The 16,430-nt window shown below is 40.4% G+C and overlaps 1 protein-coding gene across 4 annotated transcripts in view; it reads right to left on the bottom strand.

The window, feature by feature from the left end:
• FOXO3 (forkhead box O3) overlaps nucleotides 1-16,430 on the bottom strand; it is a 144,762-nt gene that overhangs the window by 15,243 nt on the left and 113,089 nt on the right. Inside the window, exon 1 of one of the 4 annotated variants that reach the window (XM_061623542.1) lies at nucleotides 5,245-5,309. The exons of the other annotated variants lie outside the window; for them this stretch is intronic. Within the exon in view, the coding sequence (XP_061479526.1) occupies nucleotides 5,245-5,298 (54 nt within the window). The 5' untranslated portion in view covers nucleotides 5,299-5,309. Of the gene's footprint in view, nucleotides 1-5,244; nucleotides 5,310-16,430 lie in introns of those variants that run through there. 4 annotated transcript variants of the gene reach the window in all.

The following is a 16,430-nucleotide window of genomic DNA, read 5'->3' as shown; positions in this document are numbered from 1 at the left end:
TTAAAAACCACCTCCTTTGTATATTTTTAAAATAAACCTACAGATTAGCGAGATGCAGCTGGTGGATATGGAATCATTGTTATATGACTGGCTCTGTGAATTTAGTTCACATTTTTATACTAGCTTATTTGCTATTGCAGAGAGAGGGAACACTAATGTATAAAGCTACACCCAGCTACAACTGTGACCTTTGCAGATTACAGCTAGAGTTTATTTTCACAACAGAGTCATTTGGAAGCAATGAATTAAAAAGTCAAGTCAGCAGCATTGTCTAACTAGCTTACAAATGCTGTTAATATTCTCTAAGGAGGTTTTTCTACTACTCTAAAGCATTGTGGAACACTGTACAAATTTTACTATTATATAAAATAATTAAGGGGAGGGGAAATATTTGTTTATATCCTACTTTTACATATGATTCCCAGAGGTTCTGACTGTTTACCTTCACTTACTCTACAGCATGAGGGGTTCTCACAGAATTCACTGGGGTCAAGAAAAAAACTGCTTTATTTTCAAACTAGGGGTCAGTGCTAACCAGCATTTAGTATTTATTTATTGCACTTGCATCCTAGCCTTTCTTCAGAGCACCTGAGGTGCGTACATGAGGGTTTATCCCACTTTATTCTCAAACATATTGGAGGTTAATTGTTTTCACTGTGTCAATTTACATAAAACTTAACATTTTTTGTCAGAACAAAAATTGTCATCCTTAAAATAAGAGAGCATGAAAAATCCCAAAACAATGTCTATCCCAATGGTCTTAAACCTGCAAGTACTCAGTTGCTTAAGGAAAAAACACACACAAAATGATCTGTGTTTATATATGGCACTCAGATCATTCCCTATTCAAGAGAGGCAATGAAAAACCTCTTGGGCTTCCAGCCCTTGGGATCACAGCCAGTGAGTTTTACTTAGCATTCCAGCTTTTGCACAAAGTTATTCCAAAAGGGCTACGTGTATTTATATTTATAAACAATTCAAGTTGGGAAATCATTTTATGGAAACCAACTGAAAAGCAGCCTATGCATGGCAAATACTCTATGTGGCAATCATCATTTTCACTGCCAGGAGTGTCTCCATATTCTTGCCCAGGAATGCTTGGTGATCGTGTGGAAATTATAATAGGGGCAATTCTCTACATATGACATCGTAGGGAGTAGTTGCCACGTGGAAGCTATTTCAAACAGCCTCCATCTAGATCTAGACAGAGTGCTTTTAATGTGGGCAACTATAAAGTACTTTATCAAAACAGCCCCAGGAGAAACTTTTTTGAACACCAAAATCCTGGAAAACTGAATGTTATAAAAGATGTTTCACTGTTCAGTTTAAAAGTAGTCAAGAAATGAATCTGGTCTCCGCACTTCAAGAAGGATGCGGACAAACTGGAACGGGTTCAGAGGAGGGCAACAAGGATGATCAGGGGACTGGAAACAAAGCCCTATGAGGAGATACTGAAAGAACTGGGCATGTTTAGCCTGGAGAAGAGAAGACTGAGGGGAGATATGATAGCACTCTTCAAGTACATGAAAGGTTGTCACACAGAGGAGAGCCAGGGTCTCTTCTCGATCATCCCAGAGTGCAGGACATGGAATAATGGGCTCAAGTTGCAGGAAGCCAGATTTCGACTGGACATCAGGAAAAACTTCCCAACTGTTAGAGTCATATGACAATGGAATCAATTGCCTAGAGAGGTAGTGGGCTCTCCAACACTGGAGGCATTCAAGAGGCAGCTGGACAGCCATCTGTCAGGAATGCTTTGATTTGGATTCCTGCATTGTGCAGGGGGTTGGACTTGATGGCCTTATAGGCCCCTTCCAACTCTACTATTCTATGATTCTATGAATCATTTCGCATACTATGCACTATGATATTTGATTTGTAGTGTGCCCTTTATTCAATCAATCTTATTGTCAGCTTTAACCATCTTTTAAATAGAGTGCACTTTTTGAAGATGTACCTGTTTACACAGAGATTCCTGTGATCTCTTGATTTGAGTCTCCTGTTTTAAGTGTTGTTTTAATTGGAGTGCTGTTTTAATGGGATTGTTTTATTGTGTATTTTAATTGTGGTGTATTTTAACAATGTTGTGCAATTGGCTTTTATGTTTTGTAAACTGCTTAGAAGCTATCTGGGTATTAAGTGGTTAAAAAAAACATCATCAACAACAACAATAGAGAGTAGGTTATTGCTCAAGTAGCAATGGTGTCTTCATTATCTGCTATTCTAGGTGCGATCCAACAGGAGGGATTTGTGCATGGAAGCAGCATTTAATGCAGCCAATACAGATTCAGATGCACACATATCAGAGAAGGGCCATAGCTCAGAAAAGGGCAACACATGCTTTGTATGCTAATGGTTCATACCTGGCATCACTGGAGACCCACTGCCAGTCAGTAAGTAGACAACAGTGAACTAAATGGACCAATGGGTTGACTTCAGAGAAGACAGCTTCCTACCTACCTTCCAACAGATCTTCTGAGGAAGTCCTCAGAGCATATCACTACCTGCTGAATGCCCAGCTGTTGGAAGTGATGTAAGAGGCTACAAACTGAGGACCTTCTGGACTGTGGCACCCCAGTAGAGGAACCACTTGCTCAGGGAGGCTTACCTGGCAAGCTTTCTCTTTAAAAATGGTGGAGACATGTTCCTTTTCAGGGTGATTTGAACTTTAAATTTAATTTGGAGCCAAGGATAACTGGTTCACTTGAACTGTGCTGGTTTTTATGATTGTTGCCTCGGATCTTACCAGTGGTCTTGGGCTTTTATTGATTTTAATAGAACTGTTAATTTTGATTTTAATTTTGAAGGTTCTTGGTTTGTTTCGGTTTTTACTAGGAACTGCATCTGAAGTTTGACAAGTGGTCTAGAATTCTTAGTAATAATTGAAAGTAGATCTGTACCATAGTCCTGATCAGGCCCTCACTTAAGTGGCTGGATAAATTCAGAGGGATAGCCATCATATTTAGAGCAACTATGCTATTGTATACAACTAGCTGTGTTCAACCAGAACTGAATCAGGACCAGAATATCTAGAACAGTTTGCTTAGTGCTCTCTCTTTCCCTCTTTAATGACACTTTAAACTGTTACAATAAATTAACCCACCCTGGCTGAAAACATAGCATCTGGGAATTGGCTGAACACATCAGACTTTCAGTCAGCAGCACAATTTCCAGTTATCCTATAGACAGCCCTCTGCTGACTACAGGAGGCCTCTAATAAATAACATTTGCTTTGCGTGCAGAGAGCATGCTGTCTGCCATTTGCTTTTTTCCACTGAGAAGAGAAATACAGGGAGAAATGTCACTGTCAATAATCCAAATGTTGTAACTTTCAAAAGTCTAACAGAAAAGGGGGGCAGTTTAAGGATTAAAAGGAGGGAAGAGAGAAAATCAGGAACACCTTTTCATTCTAATTAAATATTCCAAGTGTGTTCTATTTATGAGGAACTTCATGAGGAGAGATAGCAATGGTTAAATGGCTGTGTGGCTTTTATTTTTCAAATTTAGAAACAGTCTCAGTAGCTTCTTGCCCAGCTGTTTTTGTTCTTGGAAAACTACAGAGAACATTCCATTCCACTCCGCCAAACCTGCACTTCCGGCACACATTGGACATTGGAAGCAACTCTCTCAGACACATTCTCCACCCCACCCCCATCCCATCCACTGTCTTTTGGCCAAGTGTTCCAGTAACTTCTGTTAGTATAAGGCTGCATGCGTGTATCTGTGATTCCAGTACAAAGGCCTGTGGGTGTTCCAATACACGTACAGAGCTTCCATCATGTAGAAGGTTTGTCATACATTGTAAAATCAGGGACAGCTCTCTCTCTATAGCAAAGATGCCTGCAAAGAGGAATGAATGGAGTGGGGAAGACTTTGAGCATGTGGGAAGTCCATGCATGTAAAAATATTAAGGTCTAAAATGAATGTAGATATTTTCTGAAATATTGCATCCCTATTAAAAACTGCCTAGACCAGCCTTTACCAATCTTTGGGTCCCCAGATGTTGCTGGGCTGCAACTTGCGTCAGCCTCAGTCAGCATGGCCAATGATCAGGAGCTATGGGAACTGTAGTCCAGCAACATCTGTGGATCCAAAAGTTGGGAAAGGCTGGCCTAGACCAATGAAAAAAGAAAGCATAATTAACAGCAGCAAGCAAACAAAAAAGTCCTGTCTCATCTCTAGCCATACATGACCTATATAAAGATTGCAGGTGCTTCAAAGCCTTGACCAAATTCTATTTTATAATCTTTGATGAAACAAAACATGTAAGCATCCCTGGACTGCAGGTGAATGAAGAGCCAAATGGGCCTTTCAGCTGATCCATCATGGTAGTCCTTGAACCAGTAGGATTAGCTGTGGAGCATAGAGTTGGGAGAGGGTTTTTAAGAGGGAGCCTTTACAGTCTTCCCCTGTTCTTTAGTAGGCACTGGCTCTCTTAGACTTTGCTGCTGCTAAATGAGTGTCTTGGTGCTTACCTTTACTCAGTAAGTTATGGGGTACTAGCGTTGCAAGTTGAAGCCTGCAATATGAGTTTCCTCAGGAACCTTTGATAAGGAACCAGTATTCCTATGGTAGAACCAGTGTAAACCTTTGCTCTTGTTATACAGAAACTGCAGTGAGAAGAGGAGCCTGACAGAGGCCCAAAAGCCTAGGAAGGAGGTGCTGTCCTCTCAGCACAGAGAAGTGCTGTTCTTGGTGACAAAGCATTATCACTACCACCACTTCCCCATAGTTGCACCTGTCTCAAGTTGCGGCCAGTCTATAGGCTGGGGGGGGAGGTGAGAGAGAAAGAGAGAGAGAGAGAAAGAAACAGGAAGAAACTCCAGGAGCTTGAAGAAAGAATTATTAATATAAGTTTTTATAGTGGTTCATGCACTTGATGGAATCAGCTGTAGAAAATGTGTCCTCAAAAGATCATTTCAAAACATCTTGGGCCTGAACTATCTTCTTTCAAGCACCTGGTCTTGTTTCTTCTCTCTTATCCCCCCCCTCCCAGCCTATAGACAGCCATCTCCCTACATATCTCAACCTTGACATGAAAGAGTTGCAAAGGTCAAAGTAATGATCTGTTTCCCTCCTAGGTGGAATGGAAGGTAGAGTGATTGGTGAGAAGCCTTGTTCTTAAACACATCAGTTCAACAAATTGTCCACTTACTTTCACATCTTTTGTTACTAAATGGTCCCTATTACATGTTAAAGACCCACTGTGGGAGCTGTTTTCTGTGGGTTCATCCCATGACATACCTGACATATGTTTAAAAGCCTGCAATCACATGGTGGTGACAGGGTGCACCACATGGCAACCTTCTCCCAGTAATGAACCTGCTTGCTTTTCTGAGAAGCAGCTCTTTATATTAGTTCCTTCTAGTTTGTGAAGGGAGTGCAGCCAATGAGGGCTTGAAAGGAACTGGAGAGACAATCTTTAAAGGACAAATGTGGGATATTCCAATGTTGCTTTGCTGAATTTGAACTTATTTGGTGGGGAAAAGTGCAATATGAACTTTTACATATATGTAAATCTTGTGAGAACAGCACAGAAGAATGGTGATTTAATTTTGCTCCTATGTTCGTATGTTCAAAGAGCAAGGATACCTTCTAGTATCAAGGAAAATTTTAAACACTCAATTGCTATCTCTTTCATTTTCAATACAAAGCCTATACAGTCATTTGCATATCTGGATCAATTAATACACCTGTTTCTATACCCAGTTAATGTATTGCTCCTGCATTATTATTTTCCTTGGTTACAAATGTTAAGCTTTATGTGAAAGATTACAAGGGTGAGTCAGTGCTGGCCCTCCTGTTATGAAATCTACCCATTTTATTGAGAGCAGTAAGCTTTGGAAATAACAGGAAATGCTGTGTATTAGTAGGCAGGGAACAAACACTAAAACTAATCAAACCGGTGTATCAGCACAATTTCTGAGAGTCTGATTTTTTTTTCTTGTACAAAGAGTGGTATAGTAGTGTGAGTGATTTGATACATAGCTACATAATGAGTCTTGTGACAGGGACTTGCAGAAACTTGTTTTTTACAGGAATTTATTTATTTATTATTTATTATTTGATTTATATCCTCCCCTTCCTCCCAGCAGGAGCCCAGGGCGGCAGCAGAATCTAACAGTTTCTCCGTGATTGTATGAGTGCTTCATACATAGAACTACCTGATTAAACCTCTGGGTATTTCCGCCTCCCCTCATCTCAACATGGCTATAAGTCCATCGTACCACTTTAGCATTCTACCACCTCGTTCCCACCTCATTCTGTGAGTGTAGTTCAATGGGGCTTAATCCCAGCTACATGTGCATAGGACTGCAGCCTTAGTAATGGCTGCAGCCTTAGTAAGTCAGTTGGATATGGGCCAAATTGGGAGCACTTGTTGCTGAGTTGGAAAACCATTTAAGCAGCATGTTATATGTGTGAACTGGCCCTGAAGCTCAAGGAATCAAAGTCTGGGAGTGTTATGTTATGCCTTGTTTTACATATCACTTTTAGGACCAAACAGTCCTCAACTGCTGTAGGGGTGAGACTGTGCTGGGACCGTCAAGGGGCAAGTTTTTCCATCTGCCTTGCCCCACCCCTCTGCCTGGACCGTATCAGGAGGCGCTGCAGACTGAGAGGTACTGCCGCTGGGGTGAGACTGTGCTGGGACCATCAAGGGGCACCTGCTCTTCCACCTGCTTTGCCCCCTCACCCCTGCTCTCAGTGACATTTTTCTGAGGACTGTCCTTTACCAGGAAGATGAATGCTTTTGGATAGCTGTTGATGCTTTTTAGAAATGCTATAATTTTGTTTGTTTTTTTGTAAATTGTATTGTTTTTATTTGTATTTTGTATTTGTGTTTTTTATTTGTGTGTAAGCTGCCTTGGGGGCCTTTTTGGCCAAAAGGCGGCCTAGAAATAAAACATAAAAAAAATTGGTGACCAGCATATTAATATAAAGAAAAACAGTGATTTTTTTAAAACAATCTGTAAAACACTGCTCATGTTAGTATCTGAATATGTGTCATCCAGAGTGCCAACTTTATATGTGTAATCATATCAACTTTAGAACTTTAGCAAAAACTACCACTGATATGATACTGCTGGGAAAGAGTCAGTGCCTGGAAAAAGAGAGAAGTTGTTTTGTTTCTGAATTATTTAGGTCTACAACCTATTGAATCTCTAAAGGCTCAGAACAGGTAACAACATGACATCATAGCCTTATTGTCATTTGGAAAGAAGTGGGACATTGTTGTGATTGTGGAGCAAAGGTGTTCTCAGATGGCCTTCAATAATGAGAGCAAGAGGGAGAGATCTGTATAACTACTAAAGGCAGCCTGTGTTTCCAAGCGGTTTCTTGCAGCAAGGAAAGCAAAACTTCTCAACTCCCCTGTGAATCACCTTCCTTAATATTACATGCAGGACAGTTCTATGGTGTCCACTGATCGTATAATATCCAAGACCAAGATAGACAATAAAAATAAAAAGTCAAAGAAAGAACATTTCTGTTAGATTCCAGTAATGAGAAAATAGTATAGAAAGGTTCTGGCTAAACACAGGCAAGTTTAAAAGGTGAAGAGCTCATGTGGATAACCTGATTTGGCCACTTTCATCATGTATCACCATCTTGTAATATAGTGTCCTGTGTGGGGCTCTAGGAAGACTTTGCAGAATGACAGAATCCAAGCTGTCCACACACATATTTACTTTACGAGAGAAGTACACACAGAAACTTCAGGAATGTTATACCTTCTAAATTTACTAGATAGGATCCTAATGTTAATGAATAATACTGTGATGCTAGATTGTTTTGAATGATGGCTGGACTGGAAGGGCCAGAAGAGAAGGTATTGTGGCAATAATTATTTCCAGGACATGCTCCACTTCCACCTTGTTAAAAACTCTGGCAGACGCATGGTGGGGAAAGAGACAAATCAGTTTTACAATTCTTTCAAAGTGGTGTGATATGACAAAGATTCTTCAAAAGGCAGCCCTGTGCAGTGATCAGTTTCATTTAATAAATAAGCATAAAAAGTTATATTTGGATTCAAAACACAAAACCTTTTTGTATATAAGGAAATGATAATTATATCTCAAGTGGAAATAAATATAAAAGCCAAAGAAGGAAAACAGATGATAACTCCTAGTATATCTCCTATTCTTTTAAAGGCATCAGAATACTTTCTCCCATGGACAATCCTCTGAATGGTCTTTTCAAGTGTTATGGCAGGCTGAAGCTATTGGTGGCCATTCCTGAATGTTGATCTGGAGGGTGTTTCTCCAACCCAGGCTCCCTGATGGCATCTGCAAGAGCATCTGAAGTGCAGAAGCTACAGCCCCACACAAGGGCAAAAGCCAGGTTGCTAGTACTTAATTTTTCAATTAAGTTTATATCTCGCCCTTCCTCCCAAAGGAGCCCAGGACAATCCTAAGGATGGCTACCAATTGCACAGTCTAACTATTGCACAGCCCTGTTCCCTACTATGCCTGAAAGGGCAATGAAACTTGAACATGCATAGCCTGGGAAGCTCAGTGGGCTAGGCCATAGCTTCAGGACATTTCCTAGTGAGGAATCTCATCTCAATTTAATCATAGGTCCAGCTATAGGCCAAGCTCCATAAATGACCTATCTGGACCAAACATTTTCATGCATGTGCTTCCAGAGACACACTTGAACAGCTCCTCAGACCTTCAGAGTCTTATGTTGTAAGATATGTTTTAACCATGAACAGTGAATTATTATTTGAAACATTCATTCTATCTAGTTATTTTGTCTTATGTTACTCTTACTTATTTATATTCTAGTGATTTACCATCTCCCTCACACAACCCAACAAGGCAAGTCATTACTGCTCTTGCTGTACAAATGGAACACTGAGGCTGAAAAACAGCACTTCCCCAAGGTCTCCTGCATGCGCATAGGGAAACTAGGCCTTGACCGCACTGATTCCTATATTTGGGTCATAACTAAAATTGCTAGGTTGTCACTGAGTATTAGTCAAATTGGCAAAATGACTAGCCCCAGTAAGCCTTACGAGAAAACAGAGACTGCTGGGCCACTAAATGATTTTCTATCTTTTTTTAAAAATCAAGCTATTCTCGCCAAGGAACTACATCAATTTCTATACTGTCCATACTGCAAGGTTCATATTGCGAATGAAAGGTCACTGGCATAACTACAATACAGTGTGTCCTTGGACAAGTCACCTCAGTCCGGCCATTTTCAGTCCTTTGACAAATAAAGACAGACAGAAATACAGAAATGGGCAACAACCAACTTCTTGCTTATGTGTTAAACATTTGTCTGGGCTGTACTACTTCAGACTACAGTTAGGGTGTGTGTGTGCGCGCATGGTGACTGAAAGTAGTTCCATTCAAGAAACACTCTGCACACATAGAAAACTGAATTTCAAGAGAACAGTTCTAGAGTAGCTTTCTCCCTTGATAAACTACATATAAGGACATGTATGTATGGAGGAGCATTCAGTCATGTGAGCCCCCACCTCTAGGATAAACTAATATACCCCAGACACAGGTTTTGTGAGAACTAGGCCTAGCAGAGAACCAAGGCTTTTGGTGTGTTCATGGAAATAGTTAGCAATTCCAGCATAACTGGTCCTGATCTTTCTTTTTTTTAAAAGCAGCAACATCATCAACAAAGGAAAAGGGGGAGGAAAGTTGGAATGCTCCGCCTTCGGCTCCTTCGCTTTTTTTTTTAGCTGTAGCAGCTGCCATCTTTCTCAGCTGTTTTCTCAAGAGATCTGTCTATGTTTACGTGAGAAGAGAGAATTGTGTGTGAAAGTGAGGGAGAGAGAAAGGAGGCTTTGCTAGTTGAACTAACATTTTAAGAAACTGTTAATTAAGAAGAAAAGCCATCGCTCAGCCATTGAGCAGATGCTTTGCATGCAAAAACTCCCAGGTTCAATCCCTGTGTCTCCAGGTAGGGATGGGAGATACTGTCTGAAACCCTGGACAGAGCTGCCTGTCATTGTGGGCAATACCGACCTTGATGGATCAATGGACTGACTTGGTATATGGCAGCTTCCTATGTTCCTATATTTTATGTCCTCCCTCACCAGCAAGTGCCTTAGATGTCTTCCCCTACCAGGAAGCACATTAACTAATCTCCTTCCAGTGACAAGCTGTGTTTTCTATCTATATTTCATTTCTTGTCCCCACCCCCAACGCCCCGCTAGGTGTCATGTAAATGGGAAGATATTTACATGAGGTAAATCCATCACCCTCCTCTAGGATGCACACCTTAACATGGTGAGGAGGCTTGAGAGCGTCGAAGAAGCTGAGAGCAATGCCGTCAGGAGTCTAGACCAAGAGGCTAGACTCCTAGCAGGGGCACCCAAGGCGGAATGGTCAAAACTGAGACACCAAACTAAGATGCATCCAAACTCAGAGGAAGGCAATGGTAAACCACCTCTGAATATCTCTTACCATGAAAACCCTATGAATAGACTATCCAAAATGCAACACAAGATAGTGCTGGAAGATGAGACCCCCAGGTCAGAACGCACTCACCGAGCTACTGGGGAAGAACAAAGGACAAGTACGAGTAGTGCTGTGACTAATGATGCAGCTGGGTCAAAGCTGAAAGGAAGCCCAGAGGCTGATGCGCACAGATGTGAAAGGAGAGTCCGTAGTTATATGACTCACACCATAGGAACATGGAATGTGAGAAGCATGAACCAGGGAAAGTTAGAAATTGTCAAGCAAGAAATGGAACGTATCAACATTACAATACTTGGCATGAGTGAATAAAATGGACAGGAATAGGACATTTTCAATCAGACAACTACCAAATATTTTATGCAGGAAATGAGAAATTAAGAAGAAATGGGGTTGCTTTAATCGGGACTGTGAAGTCGTAGTCAGAAGCAATTTTGGGTGGAGTCGGAGTCAGAGTCGGTAGAAATGTACCGACTCCAACTTCAAAATAAAATTAATAATTTAATTTTTTTGTTTTAATGTATTTTAAGGTCTTTTTATGATGTCTTAAAGTGTTTTTAGTGTTTCTGTTTGCCGCCTTGGGCTCCTGTTGAGAGGAAGGGCGGGATATAAATCAAATCAAATAAATAAATAAATAAATAAATAAATAATATACATTTGCCATTTATGAAGGAGTCAGAGTCGGATAGTAGAAAAACAGAGGAGTCGGAGTCGAAGGTTTGATGTACTGCCTCCACAGCCCTGGCTTTAATAGTGAGAAGTGATGTTGCAAAAACAATTAAGAGCTATAATGCAAGGTCTGAGCGAGTTATATCAATGAGTTTTAATGGGAAACCTATTAACATAACCATCATCCAATATGTTCCAACGGCAAATGCAGAAGAAGAGGAATTGGAGAGATTTTATGCAGAAGTACAGGAAGAAATTGATCATACACCAAAACAAGATGTGCTGATAATCATGGGGGACTGGAATGCAAACGTAGGGAACAAAGAAGAACTAGGAATTGTGGGGAAATGGGGCTTAGGAGACAGAAATGAAGCAGGAGAAATACTTAACTGAATTCTGTGAAGCCAATAATTTGTTTCTTGCAAATACATTTTTTAAACAACCAAAAAGATTCCTGTACATGTGGAGATCACCAAATGGTCAATACAGGAATTAAATTAATTATATAATTGGTAGGAGAAGATGGAGAAGTTCCATACTTTCTGCAAAAACAAGACCAGGAGCAGACTGTGGTAGAGATCATGAACTGGTCATATCAAAAATCAGAGTAAAGTTAAAGAAGAACAACAAAGCAATCGTAATGCCAAAATACAATTTAAATAACATCCCAGAAGAATATAAAGATCAAATAAGGAACAGATTTGAGGTTTTAAACTTAGTTGACAGAGAACCAGAAGAACTGTGGATTGAAGTCAGAGACATTATCAGGGAAGAATGCAAAAAGACAATATCTCTAGTTAAAAAGGGAGAAAGATCTCAATGGATGACTGACTAAACTCTTAAAATGGTTAAAGAGAGAAAGAAAGCAAAAGAAGAGAGAAACATGGTTAGAATCCTAAATGTAACAATACAGTGACCAGTATGTAGGGACAATGAGAACTATTGCAATGGTTATTGTATAAAATAGGAGAGGACAACAAAAAGGTAGAACAAGAGCCCTATTCCAAAAGATTAGAGAAATTAAAGGGAAATTTAAACCAAGGGTAGGGATGTTGAATAATCAACAGGGAAACACAGTAACTGACCGAGATGACATAAAAGGAAAATAGAAGCAATACACTGAAGAACTCTATAAAAGAGATGCAAAGATGATAGATTCATTCACGGAGGAACCATATGATGAAGAACCAGAAATTTTAGAATGTGAGTGGAAAACTGCTCTTAAAATACTTGGAAGAAACAAATCACCAGGAACAGACGGCATACCAATAGAGTTGCTACAAGCTACTGAGACTGAATCTGTCCAAATTTTGACAAAAATTTGTCAACAAATACGGAAAACTAAACAATGGCCCACAGACTGGAAACGTTCAATATACATCCCAATTCCAAAGAAAGGGGATCCCAGGGAATGCAATAATTATCGAACTATTGCCTTAATATCTCATGCAAGTAAAGTAATGCTCAAGATTCCACAGCAAAGGCTCTTACTATATATGGAGTGAGAAATGCCAGATGTCCAAGCTGGATTTAGAAAGGGAAGAGGTACCAGAGATCATACTGCAAACCTATGTTGCATAATGGAATTTCAGAAGGAAATCACCCCATGCTTTATAGATTACAGCAAAGCCTTTGATTGTGTAGATCATGAAAAACTATGGAATGCTTTAAAAGAAATGGGGGTGCCACAGCATCTGATTGTCCTGATGCACGACTGTAAGGACAGAATAGTAGGAAAGGGTGTGAGACAGGGGTGTATGTTATCACCCTACTTGTTTAATCTATATGCAGAACATATCATGCGGAAAGTGGGATTGAACCAATATGAAGGAGGTGTGAAAACTGGAGGGAGAAATAGCAATAATTTAAGATATGCAGACAATACCAAACTACTAGCAGAAACCAGTAATGATTTTAAACAAATGCTGATGAAAGTTAAAGAGAAAAGCACAAAAGCAGGACTACAGCTGAACGTCAAGAAGACTAAAGTAATGACAACAGAAGATTTATGTAACTTTAAAGTTGACAAAGAGGATATTGAACTTATCAAGGATTATCAATACCTTGGCACAGTCATTAACCAAAAGGGAGACCATAGTCAAGAAATCAGAAGAAGGCTAGGACTGGGGAGGGCAGCTATGAGAGAACTAGAAAAGGTCCTCAAATGCAAAGATGTATCACTGAACACTAAAGTCAGGATCATTTACACCATGGTATTCCCAATCTCTATGTATGGATGTGAAAGTTGGACAGTGAAAAAGGTGGATAAGAGAATAATCCACTCATTTGAAATGTGGTGCTGGAGGGGAGCTTTGCGCATACTATGGACTGCAAAAAAGACAAATAATTGGGTGTTAGAACAAATTAAACCAGAACTGTCACTAGAAGCTAAAATGATGAAACTGAGGTTATCATACTTTGGACACATCATGAGAAGACATGATTCCCTAGAAAAGACAATAATGCTGGGAAAAACAGAAGGGAGTAGAAAACGAGGAAGACCAAACAGGAGATGGATTGATTCCATAAATGAAGCCACAGACCTGAACTTACAAGATCTGAACAGGGTAGTTCACAACAGATGCTCTTGGAGGTCGCTGATTCATAGGGTCACCATAAGTTGTAATCGACTTGAAGGCACATAACAACAAATCCATCACATTGCCTGTGGGATACATCATGTGCATTTCCCACTCTGATCACATGAGACCTAGAAGTTTGGGGAGAGTATCCATCAGTCACCTATACTTCTGTTCCTGCCACTTTTATGGAACATGGAATGTAGTCAGGGATCCATCTACAAAGCCTGGCTTGATTTAATAGCTATTATTTGTCATCAACACCAATCCCATCTTTATCTTTTGAGTCCTTTGGTGCGCGCAGAGAAATCAAGGAAGGGTGGGATTTACTCTCCTGATGGGAGGGAGGGCCTTTTCTGTCACTTTGCACTGTGCTTTGGACCAGGAAAGAAGTGATGGGGGTCCTCTCATGGCTTCCCCCTTCCCCAATGTCTGCTGCAAAGTAACTGATTTTGCTTTTTGCAAAAGCCCTTTCCACTCCAAGTTCTGGCCAATTCACAAAGAATGTAGGGAAGGGATCTTTGTGCTATTTATCTGAGGAAAGGGGCAGGTGCTATGGTGACCAATTTTGTGGAACCCTGGAAACAAGCCCCATTTGTCATTTCACTTCATTCCAGAATCTGGCCCAAGTTTATCAAGGAGAAAAACTATATTTTCTACATATTCACAGGATAAATCTCTAGATAGGACAGCCTGATGCCCTCATGATGGTTTTGACGATAATTCCCATCCTCTCCAGCCAGCATGACCAATGGTCAGGTATGATGGAAATTAAAGTCCACAACATCTGGATGGTGCCACATTCCCTGTTCTAGAATGACCCCTGTTCTAGTCAGTCAAGCATTCCATCGCAGTGACTGCATACACAATAGTATTGCAATTTTGCTCCTGGAAGACTTTATTAATAGAAATAATTTCTGCTGAATTGACTTCAAAAGGACTTGAGGAAATTGATGGCTTTCAGGATTCTGCCCTTCGGTTCATGATGGGATTATCTCCTTCCTCCCTGTCTCCCATAGCCACATTATGTTCTCCTTTACTTAGACACACTGGAAGAAAAACCAGAATATGTAAGCTTTTATGATTCAAGGCTATTTACAAAAAGAAGGGAGAAAGAAAAAGGGGCAACAGTTACTCAGAATCTGCCAAGAAGATTCTGAATAACAGAAGTAGTTTGTGCGTGCCAAGAGAACCCTGTGGTTTAGACTCCAAAGGCCTTGAAATAAAGATTATTTGTATACTCACCACAGAATCCAATTTCAAGCAGATACATTTTGGTATTATGCAGTTGGTGTCATGTATTTCTGTGCATTCAACAAGGAAAAAGTTCTTTCAGTTCACTGTCGGTGTGCATTTGCATGTCAAATAGCTGTAAATACTGGATTGCTGACCACATGCCAAAAAAAAAAATCTATACTGCAAGAAATAATAATTGACAATTAGAATGCTGTATAATGGCTCAGTGGTACAGCTTCTTCACCCTGTGTGGCATCTTGGCTGGTGAACACAAAGATCTTTCTTTAGCACCCTGCTCTGAATCAGTTTTTTTCCTTCCAAATTTGATATGATGCTGGTTGTGTTAACACATGACAAGAAACAGAGCCATCGTAGGCCAACAGGATAATTTCCCAGGCTCTCTGTGATAAAGCGCAGGAGCTCTGCTCACAGGAAACACAGAGCTGGAGTTTGCACATTTGGATTACAACTGTAAGGGAATGTTTTTTTAAAAGAAATGGCAGGCAACGAATGGGGGAGGGGAGACACACAGCAAGAATCCATTTCTTTCAAGTGTATGCAGACTAGCTGACTTGCCAAACAGCTAAAATTATTTTGATTCATGCACTCCCAAAAGTACACAGTGGTTACTGAGAAGCTAAAATAGAATGGAATAAAATGTTTAAAAGTCATAAATTGCGAGGTGCCTCCAGGATCCATCTAGCACCAGAGTTTGGCAAAAGTCTTATAGCTGGCACACCTTTCTTCCTCAGTTAAAAGTGGAAGCATGCTCCTCTCTTACACCCCAAAATGTTTTCTTTCAGACTGTGTATGAACTACTAGTCTTTGAGAAAGCCCCATCCACCTGCTGGGAGGAAGGGCGGGATATAAATAAAATAATAAATAAATAAATAAGTAAATAAATCTTATGTTTCTATGCAGATCACTGTTCTGGGTGCACCTCCTGAGAGCATAAGTAATTATGAACACAAGTAGTTGCTCTATGCCAAGTTGGACCACTGGCTCCGCTGGCTCAGTATTCTCTGGCAGCAACTCACCAGGATCTCTGACAGGAGTGTTCCCTTGTCCTGCTTGGAGATATTGGGGGCTGAACCTTGAGGCTTCTGTATGCAAACATATGCTTTATTTCTATTTTTCTTTACAGTAATTGCCTTTCCTCTGAGGACCTCAAGGTGATCTACATAGTTCTCTTCCTCCCCATTTCATCCTCACAACAACCCTGTGAGGTAGGTTAGGCTGAGAAACAGTGGTTGGTCATCCAGTGAGCTTCACAGCTGCATGGAGTTTTGAATTCTGGTCTCCCAGGTCCTAGTCTAATACACTAACAGCTGAGTATAGCCCCTCTAAATTCTGCTGAATCTCTGCATTGAAAGTGAATGATCCAATAACATCTGATGCAGAGATGGAGCCCGGTGGAAGAAAACAAGGACGCTGCAGTTAGTTATGCAGAGATACAGAATACAGGTTTTTCTTTACCTAGAGCATGTGTATTTGAAGTCCTCGCTTT

This window comes from Rhineura floridana, chromosome 4 (assembly GCF_030035675.1).
Source record: "Rhineura floridana isolate rRhiFlo1 chromosome 4, rRhiFlo1.hap2, whole genome shotgun sequence".
Classification (NCBI taxonomy): domain Eukaryota; kingdom Metazoa; phylum Chordata; class Lepidosauria; order Squamata; family Rhineuridae; genus Rhineura; species Rhineura floridana.
The sequence above is the reverse complement of the archived record's forward strand: the minus strand, read 5'-3'. Positions and strand labels throughout refer to the sequence as shown.